A 26,772-nucleotide genomic window follows, 5' to 3' on the forward strand; every position below is an offset into this window, starting at 1 on the left:
GTGTAGTAAAGTGATTTAGGAGAAAGTATTTGGGGACAAACACTGGATTTTAACTACCACTAAGCAGCTCTGTAGACTTGGCCAAAACCTACCAGTTAATTTTTTGCAGTTTTGTAATTGAGTTATTAATTTCTAATTCATTGAACTTACTTAGTGTTAAGTAAGACAATGTATTCCAAACACTTGACATACTGAAAATAAATGGAGGGACAGAGGATGAGAAGAGATGAAATGATGTTTCTTTGTCCAGCGAACTACTAGGTGAATTCTTTATTTGGTCCTTTAGAATTCTCTTTGACTCAATTTTCTAATGTCCTCTGTTTTCAACTGGGCCATGGAAAAGGAATGTATAAGAATCAGCCTATGGATATTTCTACTTTGTCTTCATATCTCTTAGGTTCCATTGTAGCAGTTTCCACTGAAAAACAAAATGAACAAGTTTGGGGAGTGAGCCAATTTGGCAAAGATCACTCTTCTCTTCCTGTGTTACTTAATGCCCCTAGCAGAGCATGGCACTCACTCACCCATGTCTTCTTCATTACTGCCATATTGTGTTACAAATATCTCTATTAGCACTTCCTTCCCTAGATTCTAATTATCTGTTGATGTTTCTCTCTTTTTCACTAGACTGAGTTCCTTGAGGGCATGGGGTATACATTACTTGTGTTTTTTTTTTCTTTTTTAATTTCAACACAGCTCTGACACATGGTAAATGCCATTCAGTCTGAATGAATGAAGTTTATGTGTCAGATTAATAATGGGAAATGAATTAAGACAAAAAGAGAAAAGACAGAAAACAATCTACAGGTTTGAATTACAATTCTTTATTGTCCTGTCTATGTGAGCCTTCTTTACAGCCTGATGGCCACACTTGATATGAATTAAATAATTGTGGGATAAATGAAGAATTGGCCACAATTACTTTAAAAATGATTATTCTATGGATATTTTAATTTTAAAATTGCAACGTTTATCCTAATTGCTATTCGCAGTATGCTATGGTTTATTGGTCTCTGCATATGTACCAGGCACTGTAGAGGGATCTTTATATCAAAATTTAAGCTCCATGGTTTTAGAGAAGTAATTTTGGTATCCTTATTTTATAAATGAGTACAGTGGAGCATGGAAGTGAAAATGATGAACTAAATTCATAGGTAATTGTATACACGTACTGGTGTTTCTCTTTCTCCAAATGACTTTATGATCATCTACTAATGAATGTCACAATGCATTCAATGTCTGATTGAAACATATTTTTGCTAATGATAGTGAGAAAAGGGTTGGACAGTTGCTAGAAAGATGAAAGGATATGAATAATGTGCATACTGGCTAATTGACCCACTTGCATTGCCTATATAGGAATGGAGACAGCACTCCACCTTCTTCTAGTCTATCCTAAATATTGCTCTTCAGTGTCTAGGATAGACTCATAAACCAGGAAACAGAGGTGCCTGATTTGCTAAAGAACTAATTAAGAGGCTACTGCTATAAACTTGCTAATATGCAAATGTCTTATATTGGCATATGCTTCTCAGTATTCTAAGCTCTTTCTCATAAACTAGCATATAATAGGCTAGGAGAGAAGCAACAAAGTGTTCTGGTTCACACACAAGACCGAACTGGATGCAAATTCTGACTCTGCTTTTCTTTGCTGACTGTGAGCAACTTCTATGACTTTCTTTGTAAAAGATGGGAGGAGAGATCTTAATAATACCTTCCTTAACAGATTTTATAAAAATAAACTACTTAGAATATTATATGAATTTTCAGTTAAGCAAGGCTAGCAGTTTAGGTCCATTTGAGATGACAAAAACAAACAAACAACATTAACAACATTAAAATGACATTCAATGAAAAATGTATGGAGCATCTGTAAGATATCAGATACTGCACTAGACACTAGGTAAATAAAGAAAAATAGATTCCAAATGCCTTCAGTTGTCTCAAATTATCAGTGGACTCCTAAGTCATAGTTCTGTAGTCAGCTAACAGTAATGACCATTTTTTTCTACGCTACTTTATATAAGATGATATTTTACTCATTTTATCTTCACAACAACCTCTTAAGATAAGAACTATTATTATCTCCAGCTTTCAGATGAGAAAACCAAGGTGGTGAGAATTTAAGTAACTTGCCTAAGATGGCATATTTAAAAAGGGTTTAGCTGTACCAGACACCCTCACAGTCTATGCTGTCTTCTGTGAGGTATTGCCTCATGTGTGTTATTTCCACTCTTATAGAATGCTTACAGGAACAAAAGGGGGGTAATAACTTCTGATCAAGATGTCACAGCAGATATTTGTGCATTCCTGCTCAATTCAAATACCCTGAAATAATATAGATTTTAAAAAATAGGCAATTAGTCATATTCAAAAAATAAAACTATATGTATCTGCAATCCCTTGGTGATAAGTTGGTATTCAAGTCATATGGTGGCACAGCAGTGAGAATCATGTTTAATCATTTGAATACTCCTGCAGAAACTGGGACTACCTGGTAAAACAGCAGAACCTATGGCTGCAGATAGCCAGATGCAGGGGCCAGGCTCCTCATCAATGAGCTGTGATTGGTAGAGTACCACATAACCAAGAGTTACACGTTCAACTTTGCAAACCAGAAATTTGCTGTTTGCCTGTGACCCAGGAATAAAGCAGAAGCACCATGCAGGTATAGGGTGTTTATCTGTACTACTTGAGGAGGTAATACAAAATTTTGCAGAAGACAAAAATGGATTGTGGATCTTATTTCACCATGAGATATTGTGCAATTAACATCCCTTCTGTGAGATTGTTTCCTCACTTGTAAAATGTGTATAAACAGAATACACTTCATTGAATTGTTGTAAAGATTAAATCAAATAATATATCCAATACAGTAAAACCTTGGTTTGTGAGCATATTTCATTACAGAAACACACTTGTAAGCCCAAGCACTTGTATATCAAAGTGACTTTCAAGAAACATTGGCTCAGTTGTGTTTATGTGACATTTAGCATCATTTACTACTCGTATTGCAAGACATTGCTAATTTATCAAGTTAAATGTATTAGAAATGTTTGCTAGTCTTGAGGAACACTCACAGGGCAAGTTACTCATAATCCAAGGTTTTACTATACTTATAAAAATGCTTCACTCATACATGTACTTACTCATACTAAGACTAAACCATTTTTACTTTAACTGTTTATAGTAGAAATGCTTTAAAATATTTTAACTCACTCTTAAGATATTTTAAACGGAGTCACTGAAAATTCATTATACAATTATTGTAAAATAATAGAAATTTAGGTTGTTAAAGGATTTTGGAAAGCATCTAATAAAATCTCCCAATTATAAAGATGTAGAAATGGAGGCTCAGAGAAGTGAAGTGATTTGCTGATGGTTCACCTATATATTTTATATTCTTCTGCCTCACTGCTTTCTATCTGCTGTCATTTCTACTTTTGGTCTGCCTGATTCTAAAGCCCCTCCTGTTTCTCCACAGTTTACTTGTCTCTTCCACTTTGGGGTAAGAAACAAATTAGAGTGAACTAGGTTTAATATATGAGTGAACAGGCTTTGAGTGAAGGTAGTGATTCTACTGTGAGTAAAATACTTGCCTCTCAATACCTATATTTTGGTTTATTTACTTTGAGTATTGCCTAGTTGTGGATGGTGGTGGGAGTTGAAGGGAATTTTGGGCTAAGCATCAGGTTATCAATTTTATGAAAAATTAAAATCCTTAGAAAAGCAAAATACAGATAAAAGCGAGGCATTGTTACATTAACATATGGATAAATATAAAAGTCAGGTAAATGAATTAACTAGCTACCACCACTAACAAAAAATAACCCAAGGATAGTAAATAAATTATGAGATTTTAATGTGTTCAATTAGAACTAATATGTGAAAGTTAAACAGAGAAGGTTGTCTGCCAATTCATTTTGTAGTAATTGAGAAACAAGCAAATTAATTTAAGAAATGCAGGAAAAGTCTATTTGCATATTATCTTTATGACTGTACATAAAGCATCTAGTCTGGAAGAATTCCCATTCAAAGGGACATTAAATTAGCATAGTGCCGGTCTATAGGTCTCCCCCAATAGTTACCCACATGCTTGTGAACACCCATAGTCAGAGAGATGAATGTTCCTTCTAGCTCAGGTTCTGGAGAATTTAAGACAATAATTGCTTTCAATGTTTCTGGGGCAGAAAGCATTAGATGGACAAAATCTGGGTTAAAGATATTTGTAAACCAAAGAACTCTTTGAAAATGTACCCTTTGTGTTACTAACACCTCATATCACTCAGACTTTTCTACAGCAATTTGTAGTTTTGTTTTGGTTTGGTTTTGGTGTGATAGTACACATTTTATTTTTTCATCTGCAAATATTTGTTATAAGCAACTTTATGATTACAAATTTCATAGACCTGATATGGAATATTTATAATTTTAATCTTATCAATTGTGTATCAACGCTTAGTACCAGTATATAATGAGATGACGTGATGAAGGTGATGATAATGGTGATGATGATGATGTTATTAACACTCACTTATTATGGTGCCTTATATATACCCGACACTGTTCTAAGCAATTTCCATATATAAATTCATTTGATGATGACATATGGAAGTAGGTTTTTACCAGTAAGTGCTTTCTGACAACAAGTCCTTCTGCTCCTAATGGCTCTACCACCAGCTCATTATGGTTCCTGAAATCCAACCATGAAGTAGTGTTTTAGAGAGCTTAAACCGGACATCAGAATAGTTTAGGTTCCAGTCTGTGTTCATATTTAAACTATTGTCTCTCGGTTGCAAATTTATCCTATGTTTTGTAACACCGGTACTGAACTGCACAGCTTTATTTCTCCCTTTAAGATGTTTCCTACTCAGTTCTGGGAATAGGAAGCCCTCTAGGGAGATGAGAAGAAAGGAGAGAAAAGAAGAAGGGCTTCCTCATTCCATCTTAGTCTGTTTTTCTATGGCCCTCCCCTCTGGCAGGAGTACTTAGTTCTGCCTCTAGGTGCTTATGCATTCCCAGATCTAGCCTCGTGGTGACCCAGGCATTGACCTCTTTTAAAAGTTTGGGCCCAGGCTCTTTGGAATCTTTCCAAGATGATATTCCTAGCCCTTCTTCTTTTTTCCCATAGTTTTAAGGATAACAGCTATTTCTCTATCTGAACTGCACTTGATACCAGGAGACTCTGAGGTTTATTTGATCATGTCCATGTCCTTTAATGAAGCATCGATCTCCTTTCCAATAGGAAATGACATAGTAGTAATTAATAATATGAAGTCACATCACAATTAATTAAAAATGTCACTCTTGCTGATGATGTAATGAAGTAATCCTGAGAATCAAGTGCTTTCAATACTTAATTTTTATGGTAGTTATGATGACTACAAGAACTATGGGTGGTTGGTCTGCTTCTGACTGTATTGGAGAATCAACAGGCAGACAAGTATAAGCTCAGGGTTTTTCCTTCTCAGTTGAAGTTATAGAGAACAAAAGACCTTCTACGGCAGTCTCAAAAGAATTTCTTATTTCTAGTAGCCATAGGGCTGGCTTCTCCTAAAAAGTCGATGCAGATTTTAATTGTGCTGATTATAGAACTATAATGTAAATCAAAATCTTACACTGGCCATGTATCTCATGAGAGAGTCAGGATATTAATTGGGAAGGAAAGTGAGGCTAAAACTTGGATGGTGACAGCTGAGTGGACTTGAGCAGGGCTGAGAATCTTAGAACTTTAAGGCTTCCTAAGACTTTCTTATAATGGAAACAATCCACCTTCCTGGATGTGAGAAGACACTCCTGCTCTTGAATTCAGATCCTTCAGTGATTCTGTTAGATAAAAAACTGCAAATCAACCAGTTGACAGGCCGACTAAAAAAAAAAAAGTAGTAGAGGAAGGGTGTTATTGTGTCAACTACAATCATGTAACTAATTACAGATATGGGAATTATACAAGGTATGAATATTTCCATTCCTTGCTCGCTATTACTTTCCTAAATATATATAGCTCTAGATATCTCTAAAGATCACATGGGCATTTAAACTAATTGATATTTGTATATATTAAATAGTTTCTTTTGACCTCCTTTCTCCTATCCCTTTAGTGTTCTACATAAAGGTGTTTTCATCATAGAAAGGCTTACAATGGACTCTTTGGGAAACAGATTATTCAAGTGTGACTGTAATTATATTGGATTAAATGTCATCACTCAGAAATGGATACTGTAACTGCTGCCCAGAAATGGATATGATGGCTGTGTGGATCTTGTATATTTCCTTTTTGGACAAATGTTGAGAGTATTTTGTTTGCATCAAGGATAATTGCATCTTCTGGTTGGGAGTCAGCATACATATACAGAAGTGAATGTGTGATATCAATTAACTGACAGGGTGAAGTATGTCTGTTATTAAGCATTTTTCTGTCATCTCCAAATCCAACCTTCTATACCCTATTTTATGATGCTGGGCCGGGAACTCTTTAATTTCCATTTCTTTTCTTCCCCTGACACGTTATTCTAGTAGAAGGTGCTGGAGGAAGATTAGAAAGCAGGTGGAAAGAGAAAGGAACATTCTCCTTTCTATCAATTTGTTTTGCCTTTTAATGTTACCCTTCACCTTGCAAAAACAGTTGATTAGAGTCTTCAGTGCTTTGTATTTCCAAAGCCAGTCTCCCGAAGGTATCAGTTGCAGTCAAGCAGCACCTCCTCCTTGCGAGACTGATCCTAAATGTGCAAGTGTTCTTTGGCACGTGACTGAGATCCCAGCAGCACATGGGCAGACCACAGAGGTCTGAGACCCAGCCCCGAGGTGCCCTTCTCCAATTACCTGTGATTCCAGCATCGGGCAGGTGGCACCCTGTCCTTGTCTGACTCCCAGCTCTGGGGTTTCCTTCTCTGAGCTGCTGAGCTACTTACACCATCCAGGTGGTGTCTTCTCTTCACATAATGGAGTCCAGCTCTAGAAGGCCTCTTGCCTAACTTTCTAGGCTCTGTGAATAGTACCATCTTTCTTTTGGTGTCTACTCCTATAGTTACTATCTCTATGTTGCTCATTCATCAGTTTCTTCTGTATTAAATTCTCTTTATTGAAATACCTAATCTGGTTTCTGTTTTATACAGTTCTAATTTGTGTTGACTGGGATAACTCATGTCCCCATTCAGACTCAATTCCTTACCTGTTTAACTGGTGGGTGGTTATAGAAGGGATTGTACAAATAATATCTAAGGTGATGTTTCCCAATTTTTTTTTCTGGGGAATACTAGTCCTAACACTGTCTCCCTGCAAAATAATACCTATGGCTGAGGGGATTTGGGAAATGTTAAATACTGTAGCAATCTGTGAGAGAATCATAATGCACATAAACATAATAAAGGCTCTGAGAAGTCCAACAGAAAAGAAACTTATTTTACTCTGATTCAGCACATCTTCCCAAATTACTTGATTAGAAAAACTGCTTTATTTTCATTTAACATCTATCACCACTCCGTGACATACACTGAGAAATAGTATTCTCTAAAATCCTTAGCAATTCAGAAGTTTTATAATTTTATGGATTTTTAAGATCATTTTATTGGGGTGAAATCTGCCTCTAATATCTAATGAGTTTAATTGGTCTTACTTATCTGTTTCAGTTCTAAGCATAAACGTTGACTGAAAGTAATGTCCTTTGCAGTGAAATGTAGAATGATTGCTGAGGACGCGGCAGGAAGGATGTCAGAACACCAGAAAATTACTACAGGAAATGAAAGACGAGATGAGAGAATTCTGGAGGGGATTAAAGAACAGAGTTACACTGGGTTTGATGAGGATATGTATGGTTATGGCTATGTGAACAAGCTATGGATTCGCACTATGTGGGTGTGGCTCTCAGTTATACCATCTGAGTGCCACTGGCTTTTGAAGAAAATTAGTTATCTTCTCTGTACCTTGGTTTCTTATTTGAAATGGAAGTCTGGGGTGCCTGGGTGGCTCACTAGGTTAAATGTCCAACTGTTGATTTCAAGTCAGGTTATGATCTCAAGATTGTGAGGTTGAGCCCTGCATCAGGACCTGCACTGCGTGTGGAGCTTGCTTAAGATTCTTCTTTTACCTCTCCCTCTGCTCCCCACCCCCCAACTCTCTCACTCTCAAAAATAAATAAATAAATAAATAAATAAATGGAAGATAATAGTGGTACATACTTTACTGATTTGTGAGGAAGGTTAAATGTAACATAGAGTATAAGATGATTAACCTCTGCCTAGCATTTAATGTACTTTCTAAAACAGAAACAGGCCCTATATAATTAGACTAATTTAATTTACATAGAAAAGAATAGGAATGACACAAGTATAAATTGTTCAAAATGGAAGGACCTCAAAAGGGCATCTGATCCATCCCTCTTATCCTATAGCTGAGAATAGAAGGAAGTCTCCCAGAGACCAAGAGATTTGGTCACAGAGCTAGTTAATGGAGATGTTGGATGGAGTTCTCTGTCTCCCCCCCGCCGCCCTTAGTAGACAGCTATTTCAATTAACTTGTCATTTGTTAGGCTGTAGAATTTTCCCATTTTTCTGTATTAACTCAAGAGTAGTAATCTCAAAATGTTTTTTTTCTGCATTCATAGCTCAGGGTGATATCAATGATATTTAAGCCCCAACAACAGCAATGAAGAGTTTATCAGTTTGGACAAACCACATCACATGCTTTTTCCTACTCCTAGTTCCTGTTTCTCTAAGAGTATCATTCAATATGGGAAAAACATGGCTGGACTTAGAATCAGGGAGAAGTAGGATAGCATAAAAAGAGAAATAGTCTCAATTAATTTTTTTCAGCTTTATTGAGGTATAATTGACAAAATCACAAGGTATTTAAAGTGTACAATGTGATGATTTGATATATGAATACATTATGAATGATTCTCCCCACTGAGTTAGTCAATTAATGTATCTATCACCTCACATATTTACCTTTTTTTTTTTTGGCTGAGAACATTCAAGTTCTACTCTCTTACCAAATTTTAATTGTGTAATATAGTGCTGTACTCTAGTTGTCATATTATACACTGGATGCTCAGACCTTATTCATCTTACAACCAAAAGCATGTTGAGTGAAGCAGGAAAGACATGAAAAATCGTCTCTGTGAATACAAACTTAACTCTGTTTAGAGTGAGATGACTGAGACTGCCTGTCCCATACCTTCTACCTGTCAGAATCACTGGGGACTCTAACATTGGGTAGAGGTAACCACTTCATTCCTTCATATTTAAGAGAAAGCTCTTTTTCCCTATCTTTATTAACCAGATCCAGGGAACCATGTTTATTTTTGTTTTATTTAGTGGCATACTTAAAAAGGTAGAAAATATGAGATATAACCACAGTCAAAATATAACAAAGTTTCCTTATAGTCTCATTTTTTTCTACAATCTCATGGAATTATGATGAGCATATTATTTTTAAAGGAGCTCCTAATAAGATAAAACACCACTGTACTGCAGCTTAATTAAAGCGATATACATATGCATACTTTATGTATTTATTGAGGTAAAATAGCACAGCAAGGTTAAAAACAAATGGCTAAGTTCAGGCTTAACTGTTAATTGTTAATACAGGCTTAACAATGTCACTGGAAACCATTTTACTAGCACAAAGGCCTTCAACATGCTGGTATTAACCTACTGATAAATATTTAGACTATTTATATTGTGTACTCTTTGACAACTAAGCCAAAATAAACATATTTTAAGGCAACCTTTGGAAGTATTAGCATTTCTTATTTTATCTTTGTGGTTAATGCTCTTCACAGTGACAATTAAAATATTGAACATTGAAAGACAAAGATTGGCAAATTCATCTTCAGGGCATCTTATTCTCATACAAATTCTTCCTCTAACATATAGAAAAGTCAGTTTTCAACAACCTTCAACTTCCAGTTTTGAGGGGTAACATTATTGCTTTTTGGCCCAAATATGCTTACTCAAAGCTATGTGTTACAGGTTTTCAATGTTCAGAAAAGCATCCATACAATTCTTAATGCTATTTTTAAAAATTAGAAAATGAGAACTTATAGAATAGAAGTTATCCTGGCTGCAAGCTATTCAACACTGCTGCTCACTTCCATTGTGTCTTTGGAAAGATAAACTACCCAGTATACAAGGTTAAATCCTGCAAATGCAACAGGGAACAGAATCCGAGAATACTGGTCTATTTTACTGGTGCCTCCAAAGGCTGCAGATAGTGGTGGGGGTGTGACAGGTGTTGACTGTAAGATAGGAGCCCTAGTGAGGACTTTGCTGGCCTCAGGGGATGGAACTATTGGCAAGGTCAGAGAGGAGATTCTTTTCTTCAGATGATACTTGGAATCAGGATGCTGTAGGGAAAAGACATAAAATTCAGCCTAGGTAAAAGACTAGAGATTACTTAGTTATTCACTTTTTCATCACTGACAGATATTTATTGACTACTTACTATGTAAGATAAAATATTAGCAAATTGTTAATAGTATTTGATAGTGCTGCTTTTCCAAGAAAGTGTTAATTTAAAAAAATGTTTTGTTTCTATCTAACATCCTATAATTTAATCCATCAGAAGTTGATGCCAAGCATATTCCACATCCCAGAAACTGTGTTGAACATTAGGCTATTAGGAAGAGATGAACCGTGTTACAAAGGCTTATCTAGCCACTTGCAATTGCTAGTGATGCATAAGCCTATAGGGCAATGAGTGTGGGCAACGAGAGGGGAATTCACTTTGGAATATATGGACAATTAGTTAATATAAGAAAATATAGCGGTGCGCCTGGGTGGCTCAGTTGATTAAGCATCCAACTTAGGCTGAGGTCATGATCTCATGGCTCGTGGGTTCCAGCCCCATATTGGGCTCTGTGCTGACAGCTCAGAGTCTTAAGCCTGCTTTGGATTCTGTATCTCCCTCTCTCTCTGCCCCTTACCTGATTGCACTCTTGTCTCTTAAAAATAAACAAACACTAAAAAAAGAAGAAAATATAGCAGTTCAGTTAGTTGATATCATTCTTCTAGCCTACATCTTTATCATCACACATTCATAAATTTGAACCAGCTGAGATGACAACAACAAAAAATATTAAGGTGCTTGTATATGTGAAAAGCCAGTGGCAAAGTATCAATACCTTTAAATTGCATGGGATGACTGTTCATTCCTTGAAATACAATTGCCTCTTAAGCCCAGAAGTTTTATATTGAGAGCTTTCTGCTTCCCATTCAGAACTTCTCCACTGGTCTCCCTCCATTCTAAGTCACCAAAAAATGATTCATTGACTGACCTCAGAATTGTTATATGTTCTTTTTTATCATTTGAAATCATGAGACAACTAATTTTTGTCTTGAAAGAGATATTTAGCATATTAATTGTTAGGTGAGAAGTCCAAGTCCAGAGGGTGGAGGTGAAAATGCCTCATCCATAGTTGCACAGCTATGGTGACTAGTAATAAACTACGCTGGTCAATTTCAATGCTTGTTTCATCATCCCCACATTTTCTTGTTTTTACTCTGAAGGATTGGGTCTAGTTCAGAGACTCTAATTCTGTTTGCTTTAGCCTCTTTTCATACTGTTAGAGACTAGGGAATCTTCATTTGATTTGTATCTTTTCCTGTCTACATCCTGTAACAGTCACTCTCCTTGTGGCCAGGTTGTCGTTGCTGGGTCTGCCTTCGAACACTTGCTGTACATTATCTCTGCTCTTGTAAAACTGCCTTGTTTTCTCCCTGGCAGCAAAATCACCACTTTGATGCCTGGCAGGGTATGTTACTCACATGGGCAGACTCCTGTGGCTTTAGCCAGCAACCCCGCGGCAACAGGATGAGGCAGCTGCCTCCCCTGTGCTGGTTGAGCCACAGGACCAGAGTGACCTGCCGATGTGGTGACATTTGGAGTGTGAGAAACAACAATTCCAAGAACCTCTTCTCTCTATCTTCCTCTCCTGAATTTTGCTGTTTGATTTGTCATGGAATTTACTGAGTATCTAAATAATAATAGACATCATTGACAGTTCAAGCCCAGTGTGCTTTTAGAGACCATGGGAAAATCTCTCTCTTCACCAAAAACAAAAATGAATCTCTATAGTCAAGTTTTATTTCTCACGCCCATGGTGAATTTCAAGGAAAGTGTATCTTTATTTGTTAGGTATTGGCGCAGAATTGAGCTAGGTATTCTGGACACAATTAAATAAATCATAGGTCTTGGGAGTAGAAGATAATTTAAAATAGTAGAGGTTTCAGTCTGCTGACCTTAGGAAATAAGTGACACTTTCTACTAAAAAACATGTGACAAATAAGGACTACTGTGCTCAGGGTCACCAGTCAGTATGAGGATAGGACCAGAGTAGTGGTATTTTGGTCTCAGTGTATGCTGCCTGTCTTAGGAAATAAACACAGTAACTTCTTTCAAGAACTTTCTATTGTGTATCTCAGATTCTAATTGGAATTTTCAGCCATTGAGTATGTTATTGAAATATTCTCCACATAAAAGAGCAAAATGTATTACTGTTGCATTTTCCAAAAAGAGTTATCCTCCTCCCAGATCCATGGAACACTAAAAAATTTTACTCTAGTAAAATTTCTAAGGATCGTGATGGAGTAGAAAGAGGGCAAGCCTTTAAAGCAGATTCTCTTTTTAAACTCACTTTGATTTTTAATGGCATGCATTGCCTGTGTTCATTTCTTTTTTAAGGAGAAACAGGGTAGACATAAAAAAAATTCATTGAGACAAAAAAGTGATTATAAAACATAATCTGCCACAAAAATATAAAGCATTGTGTTATCTTCCCCTCTTTAGAGCTATGGGGCAAAAAGGTATTTGTCAATCTTTTGGCATTGTCACACATAACTTAATAAGAATTACCAAATGACTTTTGTCCAGCGTTAAGCAACATCACTCAAGACCAAACACCATGAAAAAATTAATGACATTACCTTGGAATTAAAGATTTGCCATTTCCTCATCTACTTCTCCAAACAATCTCTATGGAGGCTTGCTGAAGAGTTAAGACAGGAGAGTCAAAGAGCCCTGGATTGCAATTCCACATATACTACTTACCTACTAAATGAAGTTTCCATCTTTAAAGTTAGGAATTAAGTTTTTTCTTTTTGTTAAGAATTTGAGGAAGAAAATGTAAGATATATTTATATAATAGATTTATAGATAGATGGATAGATATTTTACATATATATATATATATATATATATATATTACAGAGAATACTTTTTTGCCTTAAAGTTATTATCATGTTCTTACATTCTTCCTTCTTAACATTATTGTGCCTTATCTCCTTTCCTGACGTGAAATCCACTTATTGGTAGAGGGCATATATTCTTCATTTAAAAAAAATTGTTTTAATATTTATTTATTTTTGACAGAGAGAGAGACAGATTGCAAACAGGGAAGGGGCAGAGAGAGAGGGAGACACAGAATCTGAAGCAGGCTCCAGGCTCTGAGCTGTCAGCACAGAGCACATGTGGGGCTTGAACTCATGAGCCACGATATCATGATCTGAGCCTAAGTGAGATGCTTAACTGACGAACCACCCAGGCACCTCACAGGGCGTATTATTCTTAAGTATGAGTGTCCCACAGTGCCTAGCCAGTGCATAGAACAGAATATATTCTTAATAAGCATATGCTGATTCAACAAATGAATGAAAATCTAAAAATTTCCAGAATTTCTTAGTCAGGCAAAGAAGAGAAAAAAAAGTTTTATGATTGTTTTACATTATATTTTAGTATGTTGTTTCATATTATACTGTAAGTACCGTATCTAAATGCTTACCAGTAACAAGCACTGCACAGCATTTTGCATGCATTATTTTGCTTATTCCTAGAAAAAATCTATAGGGTAATAGTATTATTTTCATTTTAAAGATGAACAAATGAAGGCTTAAGCAGGAAGTTCACACAATAACTGGCAGTGCCTGTGATGCTACCAATCACACTCTTAATCATTTTTGTGGTTTCTTCCCATCAGCTTTAAGGTTCAGGGCATGGCTTCCCAACCACTGAATTATTGACCTTTTGTGTAGCATACTTCTTTGTTGTGTCCTGTACATCATGAGACGTTGAGCAGCATCCCTGCACTCTACTCACAGGATACCTGCAGCAACCCACTCCCCAGTGTTGTGACAACCAAAAATATCTCCAGACATTGCCAAATATTCTCTGGGGAGAAAAGTCTTACCGCTGAGTATCACTGATTTAGAGTCACAGCTATCTCACTGCCCAGCAGTGATTGGGGGGTATTTCTAGCAGGCAGTAAATACGATATGCTCAAGGAAATGCAAGAGGCCTGGCTAACCCACATGCTGGACAATCAGTTCCTGCATAATTGGGAATTGCAATACAGAAAACTGGACTATGATTTAGAAGAATCACATTGAATTTCTGAAATGAAAAGAAAGCCAATTTTGCAAGCCATTCAAGATACAGGTTTGCATCAGACCCCGCCTGCTCTATTGTAAGCCCAGCAGCTTCAGCTGATGGTAAAATAGGTTTTTGTCAGAGTCCAGATGAGGGCTCAGCTTGGGGCTGTCACTGTTTTGAGTGGAACACCTGTGGTTTTGAATTTTTCCAGCGCTCCCCTGCTGCTGAATGCCATCCTGCTCTGGGTATTTATAGAGTACTGCTTTGTTTTAAGTAATGCCACATTGCAAAGGTACTTTGAGTCAAAGTGGACTTTATGACAATCAGTTATTTGATGTAAGGATAAGACATTTGGAAAGTGGTTAAGGCAATTTTGATATGACGTTCAGTGAATCTAATATGTTATAGAGGAGGGGGCAATGGGTTACCTCACAAGAGAGAGATTCTAACCAGGTCTGCATTACTCAAGGAACAAACAAAGCATCTGTTTTTAGAACCAGCAAACAGGGCAACAAATATAAGAGAGAATATTTTTGAGGGTGAGAGAGAGAGAGAGAGAGAGAGAGAGAGAGATGACACGTGCCAGAGGAGCAGAGGGAGACGGAGGGAAAGAATCTTAAGCAGGCTCCACACTCAGCACAGACCTGATGCGGGGATCAACCCCAAGAACTGTGAGATCATGACCTGCTCCGAAATCAAGAGTCAGATGCTTAACCGACTGAGCTACCCAGGCACTCCAAGAGAAAACATTTTTGAAAACATTTAGTACTTGATATTTAAAAAAAAACACTATTATATTAATTATTATGAAAGAAATAAAAATTCCATCAAATTTTCTTGCATCTACGTAATAGCTGGTAGAATTGGGACAGAAACGATTCCAGAATTTCTATAAAGAAGCAGCTTATTGGCAGCAATCTGGTGGGTTAGTGGTGTGGGGCACATGTCTAAAAACCATATTGGAATGCTTAGAGGGTAGAGAAGGAAATACTGGATGGGGATTTGATAGAGGGTATGGGGAAAGAACTAACCACCTACATCCCTCATCTAATCCACACTACCCTCTCTATAATTTATGCAATAGCACAACCATGGTGAAGGGACTCAGAGTCTCTCATTAGCTTACTTTAACCCTTAGTTCTACAGAGTAATGATAGTATTCAAAGAAATCTTGGCAATATTTGGAATGCAGGAGGCAAATCTTTCATTATATGCTTTGTATCTCTTTACATAGGTGGAGGGAAACATACTAATGGCTGAGCAGATCATCCCACCCTTGAAAGGGATTATAAAAAGGACATAATATGTCTTATTTTCCTCTCTATGCCCAAGTTTCTAGCAATTGACTTAGTGTTTCTAGAACAGGACCAGGTTCATCCTTCTATCTCAGCTTAGGCATCACTTCTTTCAGAATCATGACCCCTCCAGTCGAGTTAGGTATTCTCACATGGCTCTTCCTTAGCCACTATACGTCTCTAATCAAAACCTTTATCACAATGTTTTGTCATGGCTTATTGGTTTGTCTTTCTTCCTGTTGAACAAGAAGCTTGTGAGGGAAGAGGCCCTACTGATGTCAATCACTAAATGTATCCCCGGCATTCTACAGAGGATATGGAACATAAAAACATTTAACAAGTACTTATGGTATGAATAGTTCAATGAATACATAGGTATTCAATAAATGGGTTCCAGATGAAAAGAAAAAAAAAATAAATGAATAAACAGCATAATCAGTATAAATATAATTATTGTCCTGGCTAATGAAATTTTGGGCAATTTTGTTTGTAGATAATTTACCAAGAATATCACACCTCCTGTGAAGAATAAAAGCCACATTGGATGTGTCAATAGGTGGGGGAATTCATTCTTAGGAACATAGGAATGAGGGCTTAGACCTTTAAAATAACAAGGAAACTAGAAAAAAATCCAGAAATTGATTGAGGTCCAAACTTGGTCTTACACACAAAATAAATATACCCTAGTCACATAATAATTAATGAAACATGAAGATAAGAATAACTCTCTAATCCCAAGAGAGCATGCCAGATAAAAATAATAAGGAAGATACCATATAAGCAAGAAAGAAGCTGTGGACAGTTTCTTCTCAAAATCTAAGAAGAAAGAAAGAAAGAAAGAAAGAAAGAAAGAAAGAAAGAAAGAAAGAAGAAAGAAAGAAAAGAAACAAAGAAGGAAGGAAGAAATGAAGAAAGAAAAGAAGAAGGAAAGAAAACCCAGGATCTACTTCCAAATGCCTTAAAACCAGGAGGATCATTTGTCTACAGAACACTGCTGAGGATTTAGTTTTAGATGTCTCTTTGGGTTTGAGTACTACATTTAAAACTCCTGAATTTCTTTGCCATTATTATATTACATTTCAAGGTCAAAATCAAAGTGATAAACTTTCTCCCATATTCATTCTAAGTAGTTTCTTGTGAAAAGCAATGAGGACATTAAAATATAAACTTAGAATCACATGAAATATCTAAGCACGTAATTTTACTTCAACCTCACCACATTGGTTTGCTATTTTAATGTTCAAATTACTCAAGTAATGTTATTTTGATTACAACTGAATAGCCATTTTTAAATGTCATGGTATTTGAAAGAAAAAATGACCTGGCAATCATAATATACCATTGTGTTGTATAAACTGCAATGTGTAATTTATGTTTGTTCCTCTGCATTATATAAGGCAAATTGCCAAGGTTTGACATGAATAAATAAAATGTAAATGTTCTATGTAATCATCTATATTTATTTTTGATACCTACAAGGTTTGCATTGTAAGGTTTGCTTATTTTGGTTTTTATTTTTATTTTTATGCTTTGACCAGCCTTTTAGAAACAAAATGCAGCTTTCCATTGCCTTAAAATATTTTAAGTGAAACCAGGTTAAGAAATAAATTTTTTTCATAAGAAAAAAGTCAACTTGCAGTCAACTTTGAGATGATTTAAAATGCATTTTTTATCTAGCTTCCCAAAGGACCTGCTCATTATAGGTTACTATTTTGGAATCATAGAAGATAGCTTATATGAAAACCTGAGATCTTAAGTTCCATCTTATTAATAAATTATACCTTTAAAATAATAGACATAGGGAATGCTAACTCTATACTTTCTCCAAGGATTTGAAGTCATTTTCTTCTCAGTGATCCATATTCCAAAAGAATTGAATAAGGAAGTTGGTCTTTCTTTTTATCTCAATATCAGATCAAAGAACATATTTAAAATCATTTGAGTTATTTTTTATCTTGTCTTTCATGAATTTCTCTTTTGATTTTAATTGCATTTCTCAAAGAAAACTGTTAAACTGAATTCTGATAAATACCAATTCTTCTTTCTTTATAGATGTTAAGATAATGTATGGCCATTGGGACATATATTGATTATATGTCTATATATATACAGACAGTTTATAACATAATCACTTATTTTTACAAACAAAATAATTCTCAAAAATATTTTCTGAAAAAAATATTTTCAAGTGTTTTCGACTGAGTCTTCAGAGTAGCATCTTTTTTGTTATAAATTGATATTTTTGTGGCCTTTCAAAACATTTATATAGGGGCACCTGGGTGGCTCAGTCGGTTGAGCGACCGACTTCAGCCAGGTCACGATCTCGCGGTCCGTGAGTTCGAGCCCCGCGTCAGGCTCTGGGCTGATGGCTCAGAGCCTGGAGCTTGCTTCTGATTCTGTGTCTCCCTCTCTCTCTGACCCTCCCCCGTTCATGCTCTGTCTCTCTCTGTCTCAAAAATAAATAAATGTTAAAAAAAAAATTTAAAAAAAACATTTAAATAAAGAAAACAACATTAGGTCATGGGAAGAATTTTGGGAATGGCCTAGCATTCTGAAAATATTTTATATTGCAGTATGCATTCCTTTATATTTCAACTTTTGAGAAATTATTGGGGAGGGGATGGCCTCTGCCTCTGGTGGATATCAGGACTTATGGAATCAATTTCTAGTTTTCCTACCAACTAGTAACTAACATTTCCCCCCCTCTGAGACACTGTTTTTGATTTGTAAGCAGAGGTAGTTAGTCTGGATCACTGGTAAAAAGAATGGTAAACTTTTTTTTTTTTTTTAACTTTTTTTTTTTATTTATTTTGGGACAGAGAGAGACAGAGCATGAACGGGGGAGGGGCAGAGAGAGAGGGAGACACAGAATCGGAAACAGGCTCCAGGCTCTGAGCCATCAGCCCAGAGCCTGACGCGGGGCTCGAACTCCCAGACCGCGAGATCGTGACCTGGCTGAAGTCGGACGCTTAACCGACTGCGCCACCCAGGCGCCCCGGTAAACTTTTTTTTTTAATGAGAGCTAATTTAAGAAAAAAAATCTTTAAATTATATCTTTTTTTATCTTATCCTTGGAGAAAATAGATTCCAAGTAATATACCAAGAAACTTGTTTCTTAGTATATCAAACCAGATGTTTCAATAGGAAAATATCATCTTTTTACCCAAATACATGCCTGAGTATTTGAGAAGTACAACACACATAGTAATTTTTATCATTAAAGTTAACCAAGGATTACCTAGATTTTATGTGGTTCCGTGATTTGGAAATGTTCACAAGAATTGGTTATAAAGACATTTTTAGTTCAAAGTGTTTGCAGTACTTGATGTTACAGAGCAAAATTTTCTTGTTTTAAGAACTACTATTTGGAATTTGCATTGACATAAAAACTTGCATTTGTCAATAAGTTCTAAAATCCATTAAAAAAAGTGTGTGCAGCTGAACTGTTGTGAGAATTTACTCAGATGTGAAATTGAAATTTGGGGACATATTCATGACCCTTGAATTATTAATGCTATCATTTATTTCTTTTTCAAAAAACCTTTGAGGACCAGAGCTGAGCAACAGAAAATCTAAACTGAATTTTATAGGTATTTATCACTTATTATTAAGTCTTTGAATAAGAACAGGTTGGGATATATGCATTTAATATACAAATATGAACATGAGAATGTTTTCACGTAAATCAAAAACTTTGCTTATGACTCAGCATTCACAGAACCTATTATTAGCATCTTGCCTTCATGAAATAAAGCAGCAAATAGACAATTTCTAACAAAAATTGTCTATTCTATAGGAGTCCCTGTTTATTTCCCTAAGACTCTGAAGCTTCATTAGGAACTTTTTCTTTTTCACTTTATTCTCCCTAGTTGGTAGAAGTAAACCTGTTCAAAGGAAACATCTAAAGGCTGAGAAGAATTTTCTCATCTCCTCTGAGAGCACGGAATCTGCTAGTACCAGTGAGGATGATAAAAGAAGAATGCCAAAAGTTTAGAGCAAAGATAAATGAAGGATTGCTGCTTCAGGTTTCTTTTTTTCTATGAAGTTGGAAAAGAAGTTGGCCTTAGAACAAGAGTTATGTAACTTGTGCTCAACTAATAGTATTTTTGGACTACTAAGTTGTTTGTGATCACCATTTGGCTGCCTTTTCCTAACTGGTAGGTAACATTAGAAAAGTAAACAATTACCAAAACAATCTCAGCTTCCAAGGGTTCAGTCGCTTTTGATATTGTCACTGGGGGTGAGGCTGCAATCTGTGCCCTCCTTTTGGCCTTCTGTGTCTGAAGATTGGTGAAATAGTTGACAGCCGCAAATTCAATAAGAGCAGAGAAGACGAAAGCAAAGCAAACAGCTATGAACCAGTCCATGGCAGTTGCATACGACACTTTTGGCAAGGAGTGCCGGGCACTGATGCTTAATGTGGTCATGGTTAAAACAGTGGTGATCCCTAAAATGAAAAAGAATGAGAAATGCAGTATTAGCATTTAGAATCTGATAATAACATCAAATGACAATGAGTCAGTGGATTAAATGTTCTGCAAATGTAATTTTTGTTATTATTGTTTTTTTTAATGTTTATTTATTTTTGAGAGAGAGCACAGGCAGGGGAGGGGCAGAGAGAGAGAGAAAGAAACACAGAATCTGAACCAGGCTACAGGCTCTGAGCTGTCAGCACTGAGCCCAACGTGGGGCTCAAACCCACAAACAGTGAGATCATGACCTGACCCAAAGTCAGACGCTTAACTGACTGAGCCACCCAGGCGCCCATGTTATTTTTGTTTTTTAATTGTTGACAATTACTGTCATAGGTATTAAAATTTTTGTATCCTTCAGTACCCAGTGCAGTGGCATGTACACTGGAGTTGATCAAAAAATATTTTTTAATTTGATTTAGTTTAACTATTGTAAAGCTTAACTCGCAAATAATTCTAGTTGTTTACTTCTTAAGAAAACTCACAGCAAGTAATTATCATGTAAGTACTAAAACCTTGAACTCCTGGTCTATCTGAATAGATGATAATATCTATTATCATATTTAAGAAATCTATCTGGTATGAATAGTAAACATAAATTAAGTCCCTCATTTTTTAAAATTTCTAGCTTGATTTTAAGATAAAATATTTACTCATGAGAAAATAATTTCATCACTGAGTTGTCAACAGTTTCATGTCTTGTATTATACTTGGGGAATTTATGTAATTTCAAGATGGTCAACATCATTGTATAGATATTCTTTTATAATTTGCAGAAGGAGGTCTATTTTAAAATATACTAAATTAAAAAGTCAAAATTCATGTGATATTTCAGTTCAACTCAGGTCTTACCTATGAACTTCTAAATTATAATCATGAAAACTCAGAAAAAAATTGGATTTTGTTATTGATGATATTTTCGCTTACAGCTCTTTCTCTTATTACATTTTGTTCCATCAAAACTAATAGTGATTCTATATATCATAAATGGAGCTCATTATTTATGTTGAACCATGGGAAGTTGGTTATATTTAACTATTTTCAGATTTTAAAAAATGGCAACATTTTACAATTCAATCTAATAAAAGCAAGATTTAATTTATATATTAGATATAATTTATATATCAGGGTTCAATATCAGCCTTTGTTTTCATGGGTTTACATGTCAGTTGTTACTTTTCTGCTTTTCCTTAGTTATGAAATAGCAAATTAAGATTTTATTTTATTTTTCTAATGCTTATTTATTTATTTTTTAGAGCAAGAGGGTGAGAGAGCACAGGGGAGGAGGGGAGAGAGGGTCAGCTGTCAGCACTGAGCCCCACGCAGGGCTCAAACTCATGAACCAGGAGATCGTGACCTGATTCCAAATCAAGAGTTGGGTGCTTAATTGACTGAGCCACCCAAGCATCCTGAGATTTTAAAAAAGAAAAAAACCAAAAAAACTAAAACGAAACAAAAAAGCCTCCTTAATAGGGCACATGAAAGTCACAGGAATCCAGCCAGAATTCTTGCTAAGACAAATTTTTTGTAGATTCACCACACAGCTTAGGATAATATAAGGGTCATTTTATGTAATACATATGCCTGAATAAGATAGGAGTCTATTTCCTTTGTGGATTGAAAAAGTGCACTAGTGTGAATATTCCCCTAAAATACACAAGCAATAATTGCTGGAGGATGGGTGAAGTATAGCCAAAGAATGAAGCATACCAAAGACAGTTCTGGCTGGGACAGACTCCTTATTAATCCAGAAAGACACTTGAGAAAGAATGACTGTCATAATGCAAGGAGTGTATATCTGTATCATGAAGTAGCCCATCTTCCTTTGCAAGTGGAAATAAACTGTCATTATTACGTATTCACCTGTTGGAAGACACATATATCAGAATTATTGCTCTTGACAGTATGCAAAAAGAATGCAGCTGGAAATAAATCTTGCAGATCTTTAAATTAACATGGGCTAGAAGAAAACAAGCAAAGGCATATTTCAATGTATGACAAAGATACTTAATCAGTGAATGATAGATACATCAGCTCACTGTTTTCGGTGGTGTTCTTTGTGTCACATACATAGAAAACTACTCATCCCAAGGTTACACAAATCCTTATATGCACATGGTTGCAAAATCAATTTTAAAGAAAGCTACTCATCACTTCAAAACAGCAAGCGTAGCTGAGGATGGCTAATGCAGAGAAGAAAGAAATATATACTTTGAAAATGTGCATTGGGGTCACCTTGCTGGGTTGCATTCATGAGTTGGTCTAATTCTTACCTGTGTTAGATTTAATTGTCTCACTAGATACTGTTTGTCCAATCAGATCATACTGGAGGAGGCTTGAAGATTCTTCTGGGACTTCGACTGAGTAAAGTGGTCCTTTTTTCCATGTATATATGATTTCACTTTTGGGGTAAGCATCTGAATTTTTTAAACAAACAGCAGTGAATATGACTAGTTGTGTTTTTCCTTTTTAAAGCAAATCTTGTCCATATAAAAAGGAAAATACAAACATAAGTTTTCTTTAATGGTATTCTTTACTCTGTGTGACTAAAACCTCTATTTATAAGATTGACAGACATGATTAAGTGAGTATATTCCTGGAATCTCACTGAGAATATCATAGTAACATTTCTCTTTTGCTTCCCAGTCTCTGACTATAATCAAATAATTGTATATTTTGAATGCATTATTTGGCTTTCAGAAGTCTTTTGTAACTTACAACTCCCAAACTTGAGTGGACAAGCATGCCCATCCATAGGAAAGTTAACCAGCCTCATAGGACAGTCAGCATTGATGGTAAGCCTAGGGACATTGAAATAAATGGTTCGAGTTAGTATGATGGACAAATCATTTGGGTAGAGGAAGCTGAATTGGGAAAACCTCACCTCATAGTGTATAAAATAGTTCCATTCTGCATTATTCTGAAGAGTTTATTAGGGGTTGTCATATTGTGAGCAATTGATTTTTTGCCATTCCTGAAAAAAGTGTCAGGTGTCCAGATTTTACTGACCATTAAGTTATTCAAACTCAAAATCTCAGTTGGCCCCCCAAACTTCAACCTCTCATCAGTCCAAGTCTGGCGGAAGAAAACGTCCATTGTATATTCCTAAGAAAAAAAATAAGATATTCATGCAAACTGGGGAGATAGTTTATTAAGAATAGTTGATTCACTAGCTTATATACCCAATTCTAAAATTTAAGAAATAAAACAACTTTTTTATGACAATAGCCTATCAGAAAAACTATGATTTCAGTAAATTATTATTTTTCTCAAACGCAAAGTTTGCAACATTATTATAAAAGATAGTATTGTGTTGTGCAAACCTCCCTCCTTCACCTTTACCCTCTTCCACATTCTTCCTCCTTTCTATTAGTCATCCACCTCTCCATCTATTGGCCTAACAATTTTGCCTTCATTAGCTTAGAAGAAAAATATGAAAAGATTTACAGTCTAGGTTTTGTGTTGGCCATCCCACCATCAGTTAGTCTAACCATTTCCCTCAATGTCTTGTCCACCTTCAAAGGTGTCTCCAAGAACCCTGGCACCATGAAATCAACTTCCAAGGATAGACAAACTTTGCTTGATAAGTGTACGCTGGCTGCACATCATAATTATTTTATATTATTCTCAGAGAACATAAAAGCAAATGTTACCACAATTACTCAGAGGATCATTTAAGTATGCATAATTAGAACTTTGAGTTTTAATTTGTGGCTTTTATGAAATAACATTAGAAATCTTAAGAATTATGGTGAGGGCATTGCAAAAGTCAATAATAAATAACAGCTTGTAAGTATATCAAAATATTGCCAATAATTGCTTTGACTACTTTATAAGTTCCTTTATGAGACCTATTATTACAAGTGGTGATTAGATTTTCAAAGTATAATTTGACACATAATATATCTATATAATAATGGTCTAGGGTATAACTAATCTCCACTGTATAAATATACTTTAAAAATGAGACACATACATAAAATGAAGTTCCAAGTGTTCCCCAGACTTCAATAATATAATATAATATGGTTGTGATTATTTATTCTGGAGGTGAGTCAGTAGTCAATGAAAAATATGATAGTAAAATAATTGAGGATTCAGGATAATTCTGACTCCCCCTTCTTTCAAGACCTAATACATTTATCTCTTAAATAAAGTCCTCCTCCTTCTCCTTCACTTCCCTGTTTTCTTTCTTACTTTTGTCCCTCCAACTCCCTTTCCCTTCCTCTTGTACTGCTCCTTTTTCTTTTCTTCCCTTCTTGCTTTTTTCTTTTCTTGACAACTCAAAAAAGCAGAAGATAAAAAGTCTCCAGTAACTACTTATCCACAGTTACATTTTCCTAATTAAATGAGGCAACTATATAAAGATTTATTTTTACTTCAATTTTAGTATTTATATTTTACTTTTAGGGGGAGATAGTACCTGAGAACTATGAAAAAATACCATGATACACTTTGTTCTAGAAGACTAGTTCAGATTTTCATTGCCACTTACTATAAATACTCTCTTACGAATCCTACAGCCATCTGTACCTGGAACAGAGTTCCCAGAACACCTACTGGTCCATTCGTAACACAAAAGGTACAACATACTAGCCTTTCCAAATGATGCTCTCTACTGTTTAGTAAAATATACTGAGAAGGATGTGCCACAGAAAATAGCTATATTTTAAGTTTCATAGATATTCTCAATATACTCTTATATGGCGTATCATCTTTGTTGGTTTTTCTTTTTGCTACTCTAAAAATTTACCAGGACTTCATAAAGATGGGGAAAATCTTATCTTTGTAGAAAAAAATCAGTGCATGATATGTGGCCAGAAGAGAGGACTTTAAAAAGTCCCTTAGGTTAAAGCATTCAAGCAAAGTAGTGAAATGTGAGGGAGATTAAACCAGGAATCTGCTCTAATGGCCATGCCCTCCAAGCATCAGCACACATATTGTATTCAGACTCTGGAACCAAGCTTGGTAACAATGCCCAATACTGTTAGTTCTGGGACTCTGCCCTCCCTTCACCAAATAAAACTACCCTCCTCACTCAGAAGTCACTCACCATCTCCACATCTGACACGGGCCCAAAACTGGTCACATAAATGTCTGTTTTGACTTCAGTGACAGCACCTGAAATTAGCCCAGAAGAATGGGGGCAATTACCACCAGTGATGTTAAGGAGACTGAAATTAATGACCTTATCACAAAGTCCCTTCTCATGGTCAGAATCTGCAACCTATCGTAAAGCAATCTCAGTAGCAGGAACCCTTGGGTTTTTCAACTCTGAAAACTCATACCAGTTGTGTTATTTTGAAATTTTTCTGGTCAATTTGGGGGAATTTAAGGAATGCAAGAGAACTAAGTTAATACTCTAATAATAAAAACTCTAACAATAACACATCTTGATAGCTTTAATGGGACAAATGTTAAGAAAAGTGCTTTACATGGAGAATCTCACTCTATACTCACGTAACTCTATGAAGCAAGCACTGTTCATACACCCACACTACAGCTGAGGAAGCTGAGGCTTAGAGGGTTCAAATAATGTTCATAAAAGGTCACGAACAGAGGAAGGGGCAGAGACCCGATGGGAACACATGGCCTTTCCCAGTACCCCTGCACCTTACCACTCTGCCATCCTTCTGAAGCCTCTGGGTGTTAGAACAGCAGGAAGGGAGAAGGAGAGAACACATGTTTGGTCTAGTAGGGATACTGTCTCTCACCTCCAAATCCCGGCCTCAGACGATTGTCATAGCCTTCAAGCAAGTTGTCTAGGATCCGACTGATGTTTTCTGAGTAGAAGTTGCCTTCATCTTCAAGTTTCCCTAGGGTATTTTCTACCCTGTGAGTAGACAGTCAATGATCCTCACTCCCAGCCTCAGAGAAAATAGGCTGTCCAATCCACCCTCATATACTCCACCACAAATACATGCCATACCACCCAGGCTTCTTCCATGATTTGGTACAGAAGTCACCCAGTGGGTGTGCGCTTTCACTTTCCTTAGTGCTGAAGGGAAAAAACAAAATCTTACTCACCATAGAATAATGTACAGCCAGGGCAGAGGCGACGCCATCCTGCAGAGCACTGCAATGCCCCAGTTCACCCTCCTCCTGGCTTCTCCTCCCTCCTAACAAGCACCCCTTTGCCAATCAGCTAGAGTAATATTCCAGACCCCTCATATCTCTTTTCCCTGTTTGCGTCCAGCCAGTAATCCGTAGATGAAGAGGTTACCAGAAAAACTTTGAAGGTCTCCCTTGCTCTCTTGTTCTCGTTTTTGCCTTTTCATGTGGAACAAGGTGGCTTATGGTCTTAGACTACATCCTGATGGACATTCAGCCTCTTCTGGTGGACTCAGTTAGGAAACAAGAGTCTGAAAGGACACTGTATGGTCGGAGAGCAGTGACAATAATTGAATAAGGCATTAGGGGAGATTAGAAGGAAGAAATCCACTGCTAGTTTTGGCATGGAATTAGCAGGTCCCTGTGAGAAAATCTGGAAAGCTGTGGCATCTTGCTGATTGAGATTATGTTCCAATGGCTCAGCATTTATTATTTCTGTGGTTCACAGAAGGATTCCTACACAGCTCTTACTGCTTATAAAATCTAACAATATTGAGATCCTTTTGGGTTACCTTTCTGATTTCATCAGC

At 36.2% G+C, this 26,772-nt stretch overlaps 1 protein-coding gene across 1 annotated transcript; it reads right to left on the reverse strand.

Moving 5' to 3' along the window:
* Positions 1–9,991: 9,991 nt before the first annotated feature.
* GABRA6 (gamma-aminobutyric acid type A receptor subunit alpha6) lies at positions 9,992–26,196 on the reverse strand. Its single transcript, XM_047863053.1, has 9 exons — positions 26,159–26,196; positions 25,846–25,964; positions 25,185–25,252; positions 23,016–23,236; positions 22,850–22,932; positions 22,405–22,548; positions 21,842–21,994; positions 19,847–20,106; positions 9,992–10,345 (listed from the first exon to the last, which is right to left on the reverse strand). Exons 1-9 carry the CDS (start codon positions 26,194–26,196, stop codon positions 10,070–10,072), a joined length of 1,362 nt encoding a protein of 453 aa, XP_047719009.1. The 3' UTR covers positions 9,992–10,069.
* Between the last annotated feature and the right edge of the window lie 576 nt (positions 26,197–26,772).

Source organism: Prionailurus viverrinus, chromosome A1, assembly GCF_022837055.1.
Source record: "Prionailurus viverrinus isolate Anna chromosome A1, UM_Priviv_1.0, whole genome shotgun sequence".
Taxonomy (NCBI): Eukaryota; Metazoa; Chordata; class Mammalia; order Carnivora; family Felidae; genus Prionailurus; species Prionailurus viverrinus.

Coding starts and splice junctions, on each gene's coding strand:
- GABRA6 (XM_047863053.1), bottom strand. CDS start 26,196: ATGGCGTCGCCTCTGCCCTGGCTGTACATTATTCTATG. Junction 25,965..26,158: donor TGGCTGTACATTATTCTATG/GTGAGTAAGATT, acceptor GTCTACTCACAG/GGTAGAAAATACCCTAGGGA. Junction 23,237..25,184: donor CCGTGTCAGATGTGGAGATG/GTGAGTGACTTC, acceptor TTTTTTTCTTAG/GAATATACAATGGACGTTTT.